This window comes from Leptosomus discolor, chromosome 15 (genome assembly GCF_034619465.1).
Source record: "Leptosomus discolor isolate bLepDis1 chromosome 15, bLepDis1.hap2, whole genome shotgun sequence".
Taxonomy (NCBI): domain Eukaryota; kingdom Metazoa; phylum Chordata; class Aves; order Leptosomiformes; family Leptosomidae; genus Leptosomus; species Leptosomus discolor.
Window position 1 is genome coordinate 1,316,405 of NC_141405.1, and position 20,609 is coordinate 1,337,013.

At 44.0% G+C, this 20,609-nt stretch overlaps 1 protein-coding gene across 1 annotated transcript in view; it reads left to right on the forward strand.

Moving 5' to 3' along the window:
- Window positions 1-20,609, forward strand: part of RHBDL3 (rhomboid like 3) — a 62,182-nt gene that overhangs the window by 36,553 nt on the left and 5,020 nt on the right. Inside the window, exons 3-6 of the mRNA XM_086473777.1 lie at window positions 1,700-1,858; window positions 13,412-13,636; window positions 14,322-14,470; window positions 18,929-19,041. Of these exons, the coding sequence (XP_086329903.1) occupies window positions 1,700-1,858; window positions 13,412-13,636; window positions 14,322-14,470; window positions 18,929-19,041 (646 nt within the window). The remainder of the gene's footprint in view (window positions 1-1,699; window positions 1,859-13,411; window positions 13,637-14,321; window positions 14,471-18,928; window positions 19,042-20,609) is intronic.

A 20,609-nucleotide genomic window follows, 5' to 3' on the forward strand; every position in this document is an offset into this window, starting at 1 on the left:
AGAACAACACTTGGCAGAGGGTGGGGGAGAGTGCCCATTTCTGACTGTCCACAGGTCACTTGATTTGTCTTGTTTGTGTAATCCATTTGCCCCAGCAGCTTCCTCACAGAGAGGCTGCTGCTTTGACAAAATAACAGACCAGCCCTGCTCCAGCAAGGGGCTGTGATCTCAGGTTTGACAGCTCCTCCTCAACAAAGCAGCCAGCGATAGCAGAGTCTCCAAGAGCAGCAGGACAAAGGTGCTTGGGCTGGAAGGAGATGGAGCTTCACACATGGGCACCGCATCCTCTAAACAAGCTACCTGTGCCTGAAGCCAGTCTGTTTTATAGCTGCTCTGCTTACTGCAGAGCAGTGCCAGCCCTGCAGCTGGCGGGCTGCATCCTCTGCCACGTCCCCCTTCTCACCTCCTCCCTTGCCAAGGCAGCCTTTACTCTGCCGCGTCTGATTGAAGGCCCGGCGCCTGTTCAGCTTTTGTTCTCTGTTAGGAAAGAGCGAGGATTGTCAGGACCTTTTTGGCTCTGCCAAGGCCTTTTATGTCCCAAATGTTTCCATGAAAAGACTCCCTCTTGGCCACCCTGCCCACTGACAGCCATTCAATCCAGCCAACAAGCTTGATATCATTATCTACAAAAGGAGGCCACTGAACACCAAGGTCCTCACAGCCAAGTTTGAGAAATCAAAGGCAAATCTCCCAGCAACAGAGAGCTGGCAGAGCTCAGACTGCACCACAGCTAGCGTGGGCTGGTCTGGCAGCTTGCGTCCACTAGTTTTCAAAGCACAAAAGAAACGTGCTTGACATGGTGCTAGCACTAGCTTTGTCGGGGCTGGGAGTGTGCCCGCCTGTGAGCTGGCTGCCCCTTGCAGGATGCCCTGGGGAGCTCAGCGTGGGCTAGAGGCCGCTGGAAGCAGTCTAAGTTTGAACAGCCTTGCAAAGCTTTGTTCAGTGGCATTTTTAGGCTATTGACCCTTTAGTCTGAGGAAAAGCAGTGATGGTTTTGATCAGAGTGGGATTCGCCCCAAATCTCACCTCAGACTTTCCTTTTAATGACTCTGGTTTATGTTCTGAAAATGGCATGGGGCTGCCTTGTTACTTCTAGTTTGACATAATACTCATCTGCTTTGCTCTCTGTCCAAAGACTTTCTTTCCAATCCATCTTAAAATAGAGAGCTCTTCAGCAGTGAAAGCACTAACTGTTTTGAAGACATCTGTAGAGGTGGTCTGGAAAGGTGACTGTCAGAAACACTGAGCACAGAAAGGGCTTGAGGAGGGATGGCGTATTCCTGTGTTGCAATTGTGTTAGGAAATACAGGAGTAAAACTGTTTTCAGTAAGTTTTATCTCATAGACTACATCTCTGGTTTTGCTTGATAGTCCAGATAAAGAGGGAAAAATACCCAAGCAAAATGGTGATGCAGAGGGAAGGAAGGTGAAGGGAGCTGACCTGGCTGAAGCTTGGGTGGAGAGAGCGTGATGGTGTGGAAGATGATACCTGGGTTCACTCCTCTTTGCAGCAGGGTGTTTGCAGTCCCTGAGCAGTAAAAGGAAGCTGGAGATGAGGCGATTGCAGGGCAATGCATCACCAAAGGCTAGAACAGCCCCTGGGGTCCCTGTGGGTCTGCTGCAGGTGATGAATGTGTAGGAGGGCAGAGTTGTGTGTAACGTGGAATGGTTAATTCTAGCACTTTCCCCTCCTGTCCCAGTTCGATCCTGACAACACCGGCTACATCAGCACCGAGAAGTTTCGCTCTCTTCTCCAGAGACACGGCTCGGAGCTGGACCCCCACAAGCTGGAGGTCCTGCTGGCCCTGGCAGACAGCAACTCTGAGGGGAGGATCTGCTACCAGGACTTCGTCAACCTGGTGAGTGCTCTGGCTGGCAGGGCCTGTGAGTCCTTGGCTCTGCTTAAGATGTTGGCTGTTGAGGATGGTCTCTGCCTCCTTCCCTCTGTCAACACCAGTGTTTGCTGTGTCCCTGCATCACACTCTGCATGGGCTTGCTCAAGGATTTAGTGGTGACTGAACTCTCAAGCCAAGCATCAAGTTGCTGCTGATTTTTCCAGGGAGACAAGTTTGCATGGGAAGAAACTGTGGGAGCTGTTGTAAGAGGAGCGTGAAGCAGTGGCTGCTGCTAGTTCAGAGGCTTTTGCTCTCAATATTAGTTGGTAGCTGTTGTAAGGAGCCATTTGTTTGCAAGCAGAGGTCTGTCAGTCTGGATGTCTCCTATTTTATCTAGAGATCTCACCACTTCCAGACAAAATATATAGATAACATTGTGTTAACTTGCTAGGTGGAGACATATTGCACTGCTGTAGGCATCAACAGCAACAGCAGTAAAGTGTTTCTAGGTCACGTTCATTTTATCCCAGGTGAGATGTCTCAGACTGCATGAGTCATGATCTGGATGTCTCTACTAATGAGTCAATTAGTGAAGGGATTTCTCTGTTTCTTGTTAAGGCAGTTTGGTGAGCCAACACAAATGTAGACATGTGTTGTCAGATGTCCAGGATGGCCTAGAAATGTTTGCTAGACAGGTTATCTCAAACGGTGGCCGTGCCAGGGGCTTTGCCCTGTTCCTGCTCTGTCATTCCCCACTGAATCCCCACAGATTTAGTGTAGCAGTAAGAGAAACCTGAGTGACAGAGTCAATGAGCAATGAAAGGCAGTGATGTCTCTAAGGTTTTGCTGGAAAGCTGGATGTGTTCTTGATGCAGAGTATAGTAATTTGCATCTCTGTGTGTTCCTGCAGTCAACACGAGGATTTGATCCCTCCATTTGTCATGTATGTGTTCTTGGTTTAGAAAGAGTCTTCTTGTAAGTCCTGTCTTCACATCAATCAGAAAAATATGATAACGGCACAGCTGTCAAGGATCCAGGTCACAACCTCAGTCAGGCTGCGGACAGTATGAAGGTGAAATTACTGTGATGCAGTGACACAGATTTGCTGTAGTAATCAAGCTGTCATGTTAGCCGCTTCATGTATTTAGATACACAGTAAAAAAAAATATAGCAGCTGTTAAATAGATCACATTGAGTGTGAGGTTTTCCACAGCTCGAGCTTAATGAACAGTGTGGTCAATGGTACTCTGTGATCAGCTGTGTATTTATTGTAACAGCTGCTTGTTCTACAGTTTGGTATATTCAAAATATCATGCAAGCATTCACTAATTGAGCTGCACAACACTTAGGTAGCAGGAAGAGGTATCATCTAATTTCTTTTACAGAAATTATGGCCTAGGGCCAGCCAACACATTGGCAACAGGCTCAGGAATAGAATTGGGCTTTTTCCTCTCTGCTTGTTCCACTGAGCTATGGAGCAGCATGAGCTAATGAGAGGCAGGTGGGAGGTGAAAGGCTTGGACATACTCATCCTCTGGGGAATAGGCGGTCATGCCAGCTCACACCCACCTGATGCGATTTCTGCAAAAAGGCAAATGGCCTTCACTACTGTTGAATGACTCCTGTAAAGAAGCCATTGATGTTTCTGTCATCAATCCCTCCTCATCTGCATTTTTTGCCCTTTCTAATCAATAGGCAATACAAATGCCAGAACATTAAACTACTTAAAAATGGCATTTCTCTTCTCGTTCCTTCTCTACTTGCTATTGATTTCCAACACCCAAACTTTTTAGGAGTTTTCTTTTTCCTAGTTTCCTGCTCCCAAACCTGCCTTTTGAACTTCCTGGTGGAAAGAAATAGCACAGTTGACATAGAATCACTGTGAAATTAGTGATTTCCTTCACCTTACAGCTGCCAAGCCTGGAAATTAGGTGTGGTAGTGTTTAAGTGCATGCTTGTTCTTGATGATGTTCTGTGAAGGCAACAGTATTTCAGCATGTTTGGGTGGAATTAGTAAACTCTGAGACAGAGTTCATGTGACTCGGGAAAAACAGAACACCACTGCTTCCAACAGAAATGTTTAGCTGTAGCTTTGTAGTAACTTGAAGCTGATGTAGCATCTCGGTAGTGAGCAAAATATGTTAGCTGGTTAAACACAGGTCCTTTGTTTTCCAGATCAAGAATTAACACCTGCCTTGATTTCCCTGGCCTTGCTGGCTTCTAGGGGCAGGCTAATTCTATCTCATTTTCAGTGAACAACATGCATTTTTTTTTTAAGCCCTGAGTGACAGTAATCAGGTCACCCTAATCCAAACTTTGCTGGCGCCAGCACACTTTACCCTCCAGAGAAAGATTTCCTTTAGTTTTTGTGATTTCCTCTCTGGCTTGCTCAGTGTGCCGCCAGACTGCAAATCCTGCCTCTTTAAGTGAAGAAATAAAACTGCAAATGGAGGCTAAGAAATCTGCAGCCTCTGCTCTTCCTCCTCACAAGTGACAGATACACAGGTCTATTGGCCATTAGAGAAGGTGAGAGCAGTGTGTCTTTGCAATAGTTTCTTACTTCATGGAGAGGCTAGAACATGATTAGCTGTTAGTGGAAGGCAGTCTTGTGCTATGTGCTGTCAAGCTGGATGTTCAAAGGGGCAGCTGTTATGTCAAAATATTGTTGGAGTCATAAAAACAAGATAAAATACGGGAGGCGAAGTGACTACCCAGAGTCTTACAGTCTGTCTATGCTAGTGGGTGCTGTAGAAATACAAAGGTTAAGATTTAGATGCTAGCTTCTCTGTCCTGGGCAGGGTGATCTGTTTAGGTGTTTGAAGACAGAGCGGGACTGGCTGAAGGGATAAAATACTTTGGGATTGTGTTACAATCCACAAACAAAAACAGTGAGTCCAAAGTGGGTGCTAGGGCGTTATAAATGGGAAACTAGAATGTTATAAGCTGGTTCAGTGAAAACTTTGCCTTGCACTTTATGGCTTCATCGATCTATAGAAACTTCCTGTGTGGCTTATCCTAAAAAAAAAAAAAAAAAAAGGCAAAATAACGAATTACCATGCTAGTTTTAACACTTTCGTAGACTTGTAAGAGTCTGTAATGCAGTATAGAAAGACACTTAAAGATGCACTCAATTTAAGAATAATTAAACTTAAGCATGTGCTTAGAGCAAGCTAATGCCTTTCACAGCCCTGAGTTGAAGCCCTATGGGTGTGGAATTAGCGTGCTTTGATTTAATGAACTTGTGTTGGGAACTTTCACTTCTAGACAATTTATTTGAAATTTGGTAAGGATAAAACCTCTAAAATGCCATTGATGGTGTTATTAAATGGGGTTTTCTTGAGACTGTTTCAGCCTGTCAACTCTAATAGAATGGGGGGGGGGTGTGTGAGGTTTTGCTCTTTTTCTTTCGAGTTTAATGAGATTTTAAACTGACCTATGCAACTAGCAATTAGTAGCCATGTTCCACAGGGGGATGGCAGTTTTCTCTCCGGACACCAGTGCTTTTCCCTTTGCTTTGTGAAAGGCACAGCACGTAGGCTGGTAGCTGTTAAAATACATGTTGTCTTAGAGGCTGCAAAGATCTTCCATCTGTGAGAGGTTTTATTCTTTTTCTTTTGTTTTTTCCCCTCCTCAGAGTCAAATGTATTTTGCAATTGTTCTGAAGACGTTCTGCTGGCCACTTACGCCACTAAAAGGGGGCATTAAAGCACCTTCTATGACTCACGAGTTTTTCTTTTGAAGAGATCTCAGAGACAGCAGCACACCCTCCCCATCAGTAGTCACCAAATTAAAAGTTTACATTGTTCGAGTCTCTGAGAGGACTTTTCTCCAAACTCTCAACGTGTTGTTTTATCATAACAGAGCAGAGGTGGGACCTATCTCCAGCTGGGCACAGGATTTGGTAGGCAATAGCCAGCCATGTCAGAAGTTCCAGTTCTGCAAGGTGCTGAAGCCCTCCTGCTGTTCCCCTCTAACTCCAGCCTGCTTTTCCATTGCTTTCCAAGGTTTCAAAGGTAGCTGCTTATATTTTTCTTAAGCCATTTTCCAATAATGCATGGCTGGAAGCCATTTGTCCTTATTAGCCACTTCAGTGATAAAAGCAAGGCTTGGTTCTCTCCCTTGTGGGGACACTGTGTGTGCCCATAGATTTTTCACGGCCATCCTTTCTGCTTTGAAAGGTAACTCTTGCCTTTGCTCTTTCGGTGCTTGCAATGATAACGCTTTTACTTGGGATAGTCCCTCCAACCTGGCTTGAACTGAAATGAGGGGAAGAGTGAAAGAAGAGCTGCAGCTAGGAAAAGAGATAAAATTCAATGTTTTCTCTTTAATAAAGTTATCTTTTGGCTTTGTGTGTATGTGACAGCACCAGGAGAGCTCCATTACCTTTTGGAGATGAGCTTCTAAGAAGTTACATACTGTATTCTTGAGGGGGGGGGGAGGTGAGAGAGGTCCTTTAAACCATGGTTTGCTTGAGGTTTTTTTTAATGGTACTTAGAAGTACTTTGTAGCACAGTCATAAAGTAGCTATAAATTCCACTTCCAGTGTCTTTGCATGTCCTTTACGGAACCAGCTGACAGCCTGCGTAGAATGCTTAGGTGAACAAGGCTTTGCAGGAACTGCATTTAATTCTTTATTACCTAAGCCACTGGGAAGATAAGCGATAAAGCCTAAATTTCTAATTCACAGGGCAATCCCTGGACAAGACAAAAGTTTGCCCAAATGAATATCTCCTTTTCCTGCTAAATCCTTGTTCCCTTTCCAGTGAGTGTTTTAAGCTTAAAAGGCTATTGCAGAATAACCCAGGACGTCAGTTCTAGTGGTTTTGTCCAGTGTTTGTCATTTTGTTCTCTCTGTTGATAATCTGGAAAGGTTTGTTGCATGCAAAGCTGCAGGTTTTATAGCTCCATTTCTTCCCCTCTGTGCTTCCAATTAGCTGTGCTGTTGAACCAGAGCAGATCCTCTGCCAAACATCAAGAGGACATCCCAAAGGGATGTCCTTCGTCTTCCAATGGGACACCCCTTTAAGTGCTCCCTCTGTCCTTGATTCATGGTCTTGGCTGAAAGTAGAGGATTCTTGAGCTCTATCCCTGGCCTTTATTCAGAGGTATAATAATAAATATTTAATTACAAAAGGTTTGAAAATGTCTTTATTCAGTATTTTATCTAATATTTTGCTATTAGGAGTAAGGAGGAAGCTTTCTCAAGAGCAGTCATGTGATTGTGTCCTTACCCATCTCTTACCTCTCAGTCTATTAAAGCCCTTATTGAGGTGCAAAGTTCTTACTCCAGGGAGCATTTCCAGGAGCTGGATAGCCCTCCTGACAAATGTGCCTCACGCTACTTTCATGTTGTTTTCCTTCCCTTTTTGGAGAAACCTGGTGAAGGGGGTCAGGTGAGTATCTTGACATTTAATAACTGGGATGCAAGAGCTGCTGTAGAGACTGTTCAACTTGTACGTTGATCTGAGTCCACTAGATACTGGCTACATGTAGGAGCAGAAGAAAACTTTCTTCCAAGTGAACTAGTCTGGCAAATAATCATTATGCCAGTTAAAGTGGAATTTAGAATAGAAATTTCCATCCTGAGCCATGATTCCTCAGCTGTTTTCAGTCATGTACAGTTGAAACTTGAGAAGCATGATGTCAACTTAGATGGTTGCTTTAATCATGTATGTATCTAAAATACATAGGTGAGTGGGAAATGTTTTAAAAATATGTTAAAAAAATTTTGCTTCCAAAAATTAAATCTGGATTCATTTCAGTTGTGGAATCCTTCCCAGTACCAAAGAAAAATGGGACAGGTGTTGGGAGGTTTGAAGTTTCAGACTTGCTCTGTTTTGACACAACGTTATTTAAACCACAATGTTAGTCTTGTCCTGCAAGCAGTGTTCTTGCAATTAACCTTGAAATCTGAATATGGTTACCTTTTCTAATGGAAGTGCTGGAAGATCTAAGCCTGGCATGGTTAGTGGAAGTCCAGACAAAGCCTTGAGCAGGGGGAATACCCGTGCAATGACCAGGGTAATTTATTTGGTCTTTCCTGCCTCTAACTTTCCTTGAATCCCCAAAGTAAACCACTGCTTAGTCAAAGCAAATCAGGATGTTGGTATTTGCTTTTTTTTCCATTTAATACTGTTTGGGAAAGTGCTATCAAGTTGACTCAGAGGATGGAACATCTGTGACAGATGAACCTGATGCTGAGCTATGTGTTTTGGGAGAAGCCGTCTTTGCCCACATTAGCATTTTGTAGAAGTGTGGAGTGAGGGAAGGAAATAAATGTGAATCTTGAAAGCAAAACTGATTGGAGAGGCTGCATTTGTAAGTAAAGTGGGTTATAAAACTGGAGCTGACAGAGGCTTTTAAAAAGCTTGTGCTAACTTCTGATTTAGTGCTGTGGGTCTTGGAGGATCAGAGTTGGAGAGCTGAATGCATTGCCTGTCACAGTGTTGTATGTGTTTAAAAATAGCTGTAGAGCAGCCTCGAAGATGCCAATACGTAATGGGCAGAAATCCATGTTTTTCGAAACCTCCTGAGTGAGGCTGAATAAAAACCGTTAAAAGGGTACTGTGCCCCACACAAGACCATGAAACTGGAGATGGGGAAATGCTACATGACTTGGCTGTTGATTATCTGAGGTGACAGCAGTAGTACAGATAGACAAGAAACACAGAGAAATTGCCAGTGGGAATAGACAGTTTCCATTGCAAGTTGCAGATTATCTGAGCCTGGTTCTAGATTGGCATTGTGTGCTGAACGAAAGCAGGGCTTTGTACTTTACCAATGTTTGATACTGTCCCACACTAGATGGTAAGGACTTTTATCCTAAATTTTGACATTTTCAATGTTGAAGACAGGTTCAGATCCAAGCAGGAAAAAATTTTCCTTTCTGGTAGATGTATCAAACCCATCCTTTGAGCAGAGCTGTAGCACTAAGCGTTGTTTTGTTTTGGTGTGGTAGTACCAAAGGGCAGAGGTGCCAGTACATGGTTACCAGGCATGTCAGTTTGGCTGTTTTGCAAGGGAAATTTCTTTCTCTCTGCATAATAACTTTTTGCAGGCAGGAAGGACTAAGGGAACGTGTTGTTCCCCACCACTACCTTCACTTTCCACATACTGCTCATTGTACCCATCTGCCTCCAGCTTTAGTATCACGTTCATTAAGGAAGTGCCGTATCAATTGCATGAAGAGAAGTGGGATGGGCTGCACTGAGCTTTTGGAGCTGTAATAATGTGCAGGCCAACAACGGGCCCAGTGTTCTTTCAGCCGATGATTAAAACTTGGCTCATAAATATCAATATTACATAATTCTGAAATCAAGTCAGCAAATTGTGACCACATGCTAATTGTGACTCTCTCTTGGGGAAGATTTGAGTCTTCCAAAGTCAGTCTGAGGAACAGAATAGTCTTATCATCAAGAGTTGGTGAGAGCAGCAGTAGCGACGTAATCCTCTGTCTCTCCTCATGCCCATCACTTCCTATATTGAGATTAACAGCATGATCCAGAGACCTGTGGGGTTATGTGAGTAGGCCCAGGACTGTTATGTTTGCTTGAGCCCTGGCAGTCAGCTGTGCTGCCTCTTTGGAAATCATTTCCTCATCGGTGTGATGGGCAATGATTGCAGGTGGAGACCAGCAGGATGTCTTCTTACCCAGAGGCCTAATTTTAACGTGCTCAGCACATCCAGTCATCTACATCTTAGTGGATTGTGGGGGCTTTTCAGCATGTGTGTCCCTGCCTCATCTGGGTGTAAAACCATGCCAAGACTACGGCATTTAGAGCAAACCTGGACCTTCTTTCCATATCCTCTGCTCTAAAGGAAGCCTGACAAATATTTTTATGTCCCTGTCTGAGGTGGCAGGAGGTTTAGTTAGTGCTAAGAGCTCTGAAGAGTTAGTGTTGTGATTATGGATACCAAAGGCTTTTAATTTTCTGGGTAAATTGAAATCTGGCTCCCGCTTACACAGCACCTACTGTTGTTGGATGCAGGGAGTATCTTACTCCTTGCCAGTCGTGTTCCTTCCAAGGGGTCTGCTGGTGCGTCACAATCTGGGAAGAATACATTTGGTGCTGGATATCTCCATGTGTTCTGCAAGACTGCAGCAGTTCGCGACCTGCTGGGTTTAGTTTGCGGGCAGTTTTCTTGTTGCCTCTTTGCTGAGAGCTGATGAATACCCAGTACACACTCTGTCCTGGGACAGGATTCCAGCCACCTAAGAAAGTGACTTCAAAAGTATTTTCCACCTCTGAACACTTTCATTCCATGACCTCATATCTGAAATAGCCATAAATGATTTCTTAGGCATTTGCTTTTGTTTGTATTGCCAAACCCTAGAAGCTCTTAATCCATTTATATGTTTTTCTGTGCCTATCTCGTAGTATCTGGGGAGGTCTACCGAAAATCAACTAGGAGGAAGAGGCTGTGTTTGCTACTTACAAGTGCAATAGATGTGATACAGCCATACCTGTTGTTCAGAGAAGCTACCCGCGGGCAGTGCCTCACAGTGTATAGAAAAACGCCTGTGTTTGTTGAGGCGTACAGTGTCTTTCTCCAGCAGTCACATGTGCTCCCTGGGGAGCTATCAGCATTTTGCTCAAGGGCTTCCCTTGCTCTTGTAATATCAACATTTACTGCTTTCCTATCATTACCAGTTGAAATAACTGTTGGCATTTTATCAGCCAGATGTGGCCAGAAACAACCAATATGGAACACCTTGTAAAAATAATGGGGTGTGAGAACAGGTAGTGGAGGGAACAAAGCTACAACTGTCTTTCATCGTTCCTTGGAGGAAATCACATTGTCATGAGCTTCCATTTTAGCTTCTATGTGGGGTGTAGAAGGTCCTGTGATTTACTTTCCTCTCTTGGAGGAGGAAGGCAGAGTTTTCTGCTGAACAGAAGGGCTTGAAAGCAGTGCAGCTTAGTGATCAGAGAAGTCGTGCAACCTGGATTCTTCTAACTCTAGCATGTGGCCTTGGGCAAGTTGCTTAGTGTTGTAAGGTCCATCTTCCCACCTCCCCAGGAGAGCCAGAGACTCTGTTCATCTGAGGTGCGACTTCCACAGTGATCCTGCAGTGTCCTGCTCTTAACAAAACTAAGACGACCTTTCCTTTCTGTTTTTGTTTTCAATATGTTGAGGAACACCTTCAGAAACATCATGCTAACGAATTTGCACTGCCCTGGCTGTTGTTTGGGCTCTTTGGGCAGCACTGGCAGTAGTGCAGAGCAGGACACTGGACTGATGGGGCTGTGCTGAATTCAGTCGATTGAACTGAGCAAGTCCAGTTTTGCCTTGCTCAGCAATAACATGTGGGTTCAGAGGTTCCTCCATTAGGACACTCTGCTGAACAAATGTGAGGAAATTTCTGTTAGCACAGACGTGAACATCGGCAGCCTTTGGAGTTTCCTGCCCATCTCTCCCACCAGTCTATGCAGCAATGAGGTGATCATCTACTGAGGGTGGTCAGCAATTCTTGATGCTGAACTGCAATGATTATTTTCTTTGGTTGACTGTAGAAATGATTATATTTTCAACAGAAGTGCTGCAGCAGGGAAAAGCGTTGACTGTTGTGGTGGGCAGGAAAATCACACCATCACTGTAATTAGAATAAGCGTATCAGCAGCTTCAGTCGACTGTCCAGTATCTTCATCTGTAGCAGGAAAAGTTATAGTTTCAGTCTGAATTTATTCTCATCCACAAGAGGAGTGAGGCCAGAGATAACAGAATGAACTCTGCAAGGGAGCATGCACAGTACGTCTCTGACAGGCTCTGAACTAACCCGAGGCGAAGCTTTCTTCTGTGGACACAGTGAGGTCATTAGGTGGCTAAAGGTACCTTTTGAAACAGAGGTGTGTCTGTCACCTACCAAAAAGTGTCTCACAAATGCTAAGGACTGAGATCTGGTGGATGTTTCTCTATGAAAATATTGTCTTTCAATATAAGTGGGCTTTCTTAATGCAACAGAAAATCACCAGCAACTCCCCCTCCCCCCAATCTTCCCTAGTTTTAGAGAAAAGCTTTTGGATGATAAACTTGAGAAGACTGGAAGAAGATTTTTGTGGACAGGTTTTTTTTTTTTTTTTTTCTTTGCCTTTTCTGCTTCTCTTGCCTGAATTCTTCTTTTACAAGTGTTTTAAGAATGGAGGAAGGAAAGAGAGAATAAAGGAGAAATACCAAGAAAGGAGAAAGAGTTTTTAGGGTAAACGTTTTTCTCAATAAAACAACTCAAAAAGAACAACAACAAATTTTTTCCCAGTTTTAAAAAGCTTGAAGTAGATCAATTGCCTCTCAATATTGCTCACACCAGTGAATATCTGCATTGGAGGGATGGGCTGCAAACGGAAGGTTAAGGAGGGATGGGCAGCTGCTGGGAGAATGGGTCATAGTGCCATCACCTCAGATGGCCCCTTTGCCTTCCTCCAGTGATTAACAGGAGGTGGCTCCCTGCAGTGATTACTGTGTTTTAAGAAGCTTGGTTCAGCTCGGAACAATTACCCGGCTGCCTGGGCACTGAGAGCACGAGGGCTTTTCTCTCTTTGGGATATTAGCCAAAACCAATGTGATCAAAGACAACTGGAAACCAGTGCTGTTGAACGTCATCTCTTGTTTGGTTCTGGGAGACTGAAGATGCTGGTGGTTTCTGAGATCAGTTAGCAATTCTTTCAGAAGAAAGGCCAGGCTATCATGTTTGCTTTGCTGCCTTTTACTGTAAAAGGTCCACCTACAGTGGTCTTTATGCACGGTTAGCCTTTTAAGCCTACCTGCCCAAAATTCAGCCAGCACAGGCAGTGACTAATGCAGCAGGTTTGTTTGACATCAGGGCCAATTAGCAATTATCCAAATCTTGGAGCAAGCTCTTTCAGACCTGGTTTTTTTTCTTTTTTTTTTTTTTTTCTCTTTCCCCCCAAGCAGGCTAGGCATAAAACTCTACCTGCGTAATTTGCGGTTGCTTTAATTATGCATCCAATTTGGGAAAGTGTATGCTTAAAAAAGATAGACAGCTAATGCTATGCATGTAAGATGGTAACACATATACAAATTAGCTGTATCCTCCAAAGCCTGCACCATCGCAAAACCTGCCCCCTCTGAGGATAACTGTTTTAAAAGAAATCCTTTCCTTTTGTAAGTTTACAGCAGCTAAGACAGCCTCTGCACCAGTTTAGTTTGTTGTTTTGTTGCTGTTGCTCGTGCAGTTTTGATTTACACAGAGGGATCATTTTCTTTGCCCGGAGCTAACTCCTGCCAACAAGGACCAGAACACACGGGTTAGATGCTGTGAATGTACCTGCTGCTACAGTCAAGAAATTTTGTGCCCCAAGAGATGGCAAGTGTAGGGAAGTGTGATAGAGCAGGGGGAGCTGAGGGAGGGAGGGCCCTGGAATGTGGATCATGATAACTGATGGCGAAGACAGTGGATGGAAGGCTGGAGAATGCACCAGAGAGCGCAGCCAGGTGCATCAGCAGCCTCTGCTCTGTCTTGCCAGAGATCTGGTCCTGCTAAACTGGCACTAATCTCCCTGGATGACTGTGCCAGGCCTTGCTTTGTCCTCATTGTTTCTTCCTTTTCTTTTTACCCAGATGAGCAACAAAAGGTCGAATAGTTTCCGCCAGGCCATCCTTCAGGGGAACAGGAGGCTGTGCAGCAAGGCGCTGCTGGAGGAAACGGGGCTGAGCCTTTCGCAGAGGCTGATCCGGCACGTTGCATACGAAACCCTGCCACGAGAGATAGACCGCAAGTGGTACTACGACAGCTATACCTGCTGCCCTCCACCCTGGTTCATGATTACCATCACTATTGTAGAGGCAAGTACCTTAATGCCCTCTCTCTGGGAACCCACCGCACACTGTCAAAGGCTTTGCTGGGACATTAACAAGGGCTAGAGTGGGACTCGTTGAGACCCAGGCGAGCATGAGGCTGATAGTGACTTTGGCTTACCTGTATGTGCATGTGTAAGTGAAGACTGTGATCCTACCTGTCTCCAACAGGTAATCATTGAAACAGTTTGTGCATGAAACTACAGAATTTGAGAAACTATAGCAAAACTTCTTGAGGAGTGAAAATCTGGGCAGTTCTAGGGAAACTGGTAATTCAAATAATGGAATTAGAAGAAAAATTCCTATCTGGTTACCTCTGTTCTGTGAATGGAGAGAAAGAGGAGGGAAGAGAAACTGGGTTAAATATTCTGATCTGTTGCCCAAATGAGATCCTTGAACAGTTTGTGATTAATGCACTTGAATAAATGTGGCACTGCTTAGAAGGATGCAGAGTCCCTCTGACTAAGTGGCTGGTGTTACAAAAAGCCACATATTGAGTTATGCCAATGTGTTGGGGGTTCCTCAAAACAGGGATCTTTCATGCTGTGTGAAGCTGTCAAATGGGAGAAAAATTACTGTAAAGTTGACCTTTTTTCTCCATGATTTTGAGCTACTAAGTGTTTTTCAGCAAGAGAAGGCATTTGCTAACCAAGGAATCTCCTTGCTCTTCTAGGTTGCCTTTTTTCTTTACAATGGAGTGGTATTAGACAGATTTGTGCTGCAAGTCAGTCATCCTTTATACCTGAAGAATGCATTGCTTTACCATCCTCAGCTCCGTGCTCAGGCTTGGAGGTATCTAACCTACATATTCATGCATGCAGGGTGAGTACTTACAAACTGCGGAGATTCCCCACAGTTCAGGTTCCCCAGAGAGGTGGAGGAGGACAAAGTGACAGAGTCGGCTCAGAAATAAATTTTTAAAAATAAATTCTAAATTGCAAATAAAAATCTGAAGCAGTTGTGGAGTGTGGGGCAAGGCGGAGCAAAACTTCACAGCTCTCTGAAGGGAGGAACTTAACAGATGCTGCTCTTCCCCCCAGCAGTGCTGGGACCACACCTTCCTCTTATTGTGCACTTCCCAGTGTGTGCTTCCTAAAACTCTCCAGATAGCAGCCCAGTGTCCCTCTAGGGGGGAGCTATGCAAGTGGTAGAACATATTTGCAAAGGTGCTGGACTGGTATTTAAAAACTATATGGTATATTCTTGCTAGACTTCCTAGTTGAGGTTGGAAAAGACAATTAAAATCCCTGTGCCTGTGGTACGTCATCATTTAGTAAAGTTGTCCCTTCTGTAGGGACAGAGATAATGCCCAGATGCCTGAGTCGATTGAGCTCCCCTTTTGTACACACTGTGCAAACACCAGTGTTCCCTAAGATCTGACAATCTCAACTGACCAGATGGATGGAGAGTGGTCCATCTAATGCAAAATGCAAATGAAAGTGCACAGTAAAACGAATCCTCCTTCATCCCATGGGAGGTACGTAGCAGACTTGGAAAGAGAATACAAGGCATGAGGATTCTAACTCTGTGCTTCTCAACTATGCTAGTGCTCCCAAGATTCAAAGAGACTTAATTGTGTGATGTTTGTGATGCCATGGTGATGAGTGTCACACGAAAGTTCATCCCTGTACAAAGCACTCTGCCTCCTCGGAGTAGTTTCTCAGATCATTATCTTCACACATTCATAGCAGATAATTGCAATTTTCTTTAATTCTGTCATTGAAAAATTACTGCAACAGGGTTTTTAGCAGTAGTTTATAGTTTGAAACTGGATAAAGACCCTTTGTTCTTAAATAGAAAGCCTATATTCCCATCAGTCAATGCTCTCCTATGAAAGGCCAGAAGGATGAAGCTGATCTTTTCCTTTTTCCGTGTCTCTGATAGAAGGCGTGCTGATGTCTCTTCTGTGCCATGGAATAACTGCCTCGTGTGTCATTGCCTTTGAGCACAAAATGTGCCCCATATCTCTGGTTAAAAATCGTAGGACAGAAGAGACTCCACCCAAGGGGACAGTAGGAAAAAAATTATAGATGAAAATTGTGAAAATGGCAACATCTGTACTCTGCATGCTAAATCCCTCCGAAAAGTCCATTGTATGTAGGTTTCAGTCTGCAAGTGGAGACTATTTGGCTTAGAAATGAGGCTGGTTATGTAAAACGAGATTTGGAAATTTCCTTCACTGAAGACGTGGGGGAAACTGGGCTTGTAAAGGGAAGAAACACTTGATTTTAACTAAAGTTAGCTAATTTGTTTCTGGGTTTTCTTCTGGTGGTGGTGGTGTTCTACTATATCACTTATGTAACCACAGGTTGCTTTGGGATACATTTGAAAGGAAGCACCTGCACAAGGACAATTTTTGCAGCATTTAGATGTCTTTCTGTATCACCTGTGGCATGCTTTTTTAATGCGTGCAAGGTCACCCTTTCCTGTAGCAGGCAGTACTCTGGCATTCTTCACACTTACTGGCTGGAAAATATCTCAGGTTTATTTCACATCTGTGGCTGGCTCAGGGATGAGCAGAGGGGAAGGTGGTGTGCAGAAGACTTAACTGTTTTTGTGATGGATTCCAAGTTCTTCAGCTACAGCTAAAGAACTAGTAGCTAGTAGCTACTAGTAGCCTTCAAAACAATGTAGATTCCCACTGGAACAATAAACCCCATGATTTATCTGCAGTATCTGGAGTTAGGCTAAATGTTCATTTATTGCTGACTTCTGTGTGTTAAGTTCCTTTTGTATCAGGAGAACAGATAAATCTTGGAAAGGTAATAATGTTCGTTAGTGGAAGGTGATCATTCTCCTGCGGTTTTCAAATGAGAGGCTAACACAATGCCATGGAGTCTATTGTTATCCTGCTTCCAGCTGAGACTTTAAAATGGTAATGTGGACTGCTCCTTAATTTAGTGCACTCGGTCTGGTTTTTTTGAAGAGCAAGTGACAGCCGGAAGGTGTCCGAGAAGACAGCAGTTGCTAAGGCTTCGTTTGGCTGTGCCTCTAGAAAGATTCCAAAAATGCATGGGCTGTGTGTTGGTCCTGATGGAGGGAGCTTTGTCAAGGGCTGAAAAGGCAGGCAAAGTTGTAAATTCTGCCCTTCTGCTTTCATGGAAAGCAGGCGTTGATTATCTGGGGCCCACGCATTTGTAACACTGCCATAACTAATGACTTGCATTGATGCTCAGTCCCATTTGTTTGGTCCCAGGGAAGGAGAAAGTCTTTAATAAATCAATGAAATTGTCATTTCAAGAATGACTCATTCAGCACTGGCAAAGGCTAATTATATTTTATGGGTGCTTATTGACTGTGGAGCCTTCAAAGCTCTTAGCATGATGGGGAGGAGAAGTGACTGGAATTGCTCCTGGAAAGTCTTTTAAGAACAGCTGTGAATCAGAGTCACTTTAGAGTCTAGGATAAACTTTGCTGAGCTCTTACAAAAGCTTCCTCTGAAAAATAAGACCCAGCGCTTTGTGTGAAAATGTCAGGTGCCACCTCATGATGTTGACTGTGTGCCAGCCAAAGCTTCTTCCCTCCCCTCTGTAAAAGGGCACTTGGATGCTTTGACTCTTCTGTGATCTCAGTTTGACCTTTGCTGGTCGTTCCTAAATTCTATGAATGTGCAGGATCAGAATGAGTGCCAGTATATGGCCATGCCAAATGGTTTCAAAAGTCTTGAGCAAGGTAATAAAAAGCTGTTACATGCAGCAGTTTCCCATGATGACAAATTGCAGTGCTGAGTGTCTCGTGCAGGAGACAAATTTATCCTTGGAGAGATACTCAGTGGAAACAAACCTATTAAGATATCCAGAAAGGGCTGTTTCCTGCAGTGTCATTTCTAGCAGTTTTTTCCGGTCCAACTTTAAATTCTCGTTTATGAGCCTGTTCTGTCATTACTGCATCTCACCATCAGCGTTTTTCTTTGATGTATATGGGAAATTGCTATGGTAACATGAAGAAAGACCAAAACAGTGAAAATGCATATAACTTGAACCAAAGATTGCTAGTCTGTGAGCAATCCTTTTCTTCTATAAAATAGGATGTAGATTTTCAATGCAGTAGCTACTTTGCACTCTCTCTCCCCAAAGATGCTAGCCTTCTGCTTTCAGGGTACCATTGTGTCATTGAGGTCCACCTGCTTTGTAAGCAGACTCAGGCACTCTTCATACAGAGAACAGTATACCCCTGAGTCCGGTGTGATGTGGCCATTCAGCAGGGTCACAGCCCTCTGAACCCAGGGTAAATCTCAGACACTAGCACAGTGTTGAGAAGGACCCTGATCAGTGGCCTGGTGCTGTTGTTACCTTACTGGAACATCCTGCAGATAGCAAAGGCGTGGGTGAATATTTGTATAGAGCTTTGAAAAGTAGTTTTGTTAACTACTATTGATTACAGCAACAAAGAACTTGCTTTGAAACTATTGATTCAGCACAGGAGAAAACTGCTGCACTAGAGTCTTTATCAAATACTCACGTGCTCTCTCTTAGAGTCACTCTGACTCTTAGCTGTCACGCTCTCTACCTCTAGGCTGCAAGTGGTCCTGCACGATGTGCACAGCGGGGTTTTCTACAAGACTAGTTTCAGCCTAGCTTTTCCCATTGTGTTCAGCAGGAGTTTTGCTATTAACTGTAATGGGAACAAGGGAGGGTGAACAGAGTAGCTTCAGTGAATAAACCTTGTGTCTAGCTGGGCACCTAACCAGAGATAAAAATGCCCTCTTTTCCCATTCTGACCATGAATCACATTGAAGTAGGCACAGCAGAAAAAGGTGAGGGTCAGATAGCACAAACAGTAAAGCGGCATTATATGTCACAAAGGAACAGCAACTGTCTTGGGACTGCTGGGCTTTCCTTGCTCTTGACTTGATATCTGCTCCACGTCATGGCAGTGTAATATGTGCAGGGAAAGGCTGTATCATTAGGAGGTGCAGGTCAAGTTTCTGGCTTCTGTTCCAGGCTCTGCTGCCATCTTGCTGCTTTTTTGGACAAGTCATTTAACTTCTTCAAACAAACAACAAAAAAAAGCGCCTTACTAAGAACCAAGCATGCTAAGAGGCCTTTGGCTGAAAGGACCAGGATGGATATGAAAAGGACAATGAGCTGCAAGGAGGCAAGAGACATTGCAGCTCTCAGTCTGATTTTTTTCAGGAACCATTGTTTTTCCTGGTGTTACAGTCTACCTTCATGAAGCGGATGCTATTTGATTTCCTTTCCAAGATATCTCTGTCTCAAGCTTAGAGAAGGGAGACAATGAGTTAGAAAAGAGGACAACTGTTGTTTTTCCTTGCCGCAGGATAGAACACCTTGGACTTAATGTTGTCCTTCAGCTCTTGGTTGGGGTTCCCCTGGAAATGGTGCACGGAGCTGCGAGGATCAGTTTTGTGTACGTTGCTGGCGTTGTGGCAGGTAGGTGACACCTCTGGATGCCCCAGATGGAGAAGCATCTGAAAATCTGACTTTTGTGTAGGAGAAATATTTTGTGACATTTGGGTGTAGGAGAAGAGCAATCATTTGTCTTCTGTGCGTCAAAGTTCTTTTGGAGGCTGGAAGTGGGAAATATGCTACAACTTGACATCTGTTTCTAACTAGCCATAGGCTTTGTGTTTAGGACAGATGCTAAAAAAAGCACCAACAACCTGTTACTTTAAAATAGCCTTGCTTTAGATGGTCTTGCTGAATGTAGCGGTCATGCTGTTCCCTTCCTCTTGTGTCCCATAGAGGCCTAGAAGAAAGGTGACATCACAGGCATCCCTGCGTGAAGAATAATTTTTTTTACCCAGGTTGTGTGTCAGTTCTTCTTCCTTCATTTGTCCTGTGCTGTCTGCTTTCCGCAGCCTAAGTAAGCAACAAGTCTTTGGTTGTAGGTTGTGAGCAGTGCACTAGAATCTGGAAATTCATTTAATCATGAAGCCAGGGGGTTTGATTGATTTTTAGTTTGTGCTGTATTGCTTTTATTTACATTTGGCATTTTCAGCAGTTTGGGGGTGATGGAAGTTAGCTGACAATAGATCAACATCTAATTAAAACAGGGGGAGAGCGTGAGAACAACCAAGGGCTTCACAGTGGAACTCGGACAATGATTGACTGCCTTAGTTTAAGTTTTACGGTGATTTTTTTTTTCCAGCTACATAGTTTTGTCTTTTCTGTAATGAGCAGATAAAGCCTTTGTGAAATGGGCAGCACTGAGTACTAACAAATCCTACATTTTAGTACAGAGGCTGTGGAAAGAGTAATGGAACTAGGACACAGGACTAGGCATGGTACAAACACCGCGCTATTTAATGCAGAGAAAGGAGTTAGCAGACCACCTCCACCATCCCTTGCCTGTTATTTTAATAAGTGCTAAAGTGGTCCCCAATCTGCAGCTTCCCAGGCATAAGCTTTTCCACATAGATCCATCTACCAGACCCTGGGGCTTCCTTTATACCTGTGTAAGTACGCATTGCACCTCTGTGCCAGGTAAGCATTGAGTCTGCTGCAACTGAACCCAGGCGAGCGCTGCCAGTTGCTGGCTGCCTTTTGGATTTCTTTGGCCATGGGCTTGCTGGCAGGGTCCTCAGGGCCAGAGGCAGGTTTTACTGGGCTGGGCTGAATGCCCAGAGCTCTGGAGGCTTGTAGCCATGCCTGAGTGAGGCTCACTAGCCCACCTAGCATTACTGATTCATTTCTGCTACGCAAATGATCCCACTTTTTCTCTCAGACAAGCTGCCACATCCTCATAGACTTGCCTTTCACGCCTTATAACCTATAAATTGTGGAAGAAAGTGCCAAACAGAAAGGGAAAACTTCCCTTCTTATTTCAGGATGGAACTACAAATATGACTGGACAGTCCAACACAGAAAAGCATCCCATGCTACCCTTACCTGTTCGTGTTGTTAGCCAATTATTAAACATCCTTTCTTCTTTGACATGTGCCAGGAAAGAGAAAGAGGCATACTTATGCTGAGGATCTGGTAATATATAGATAACACAG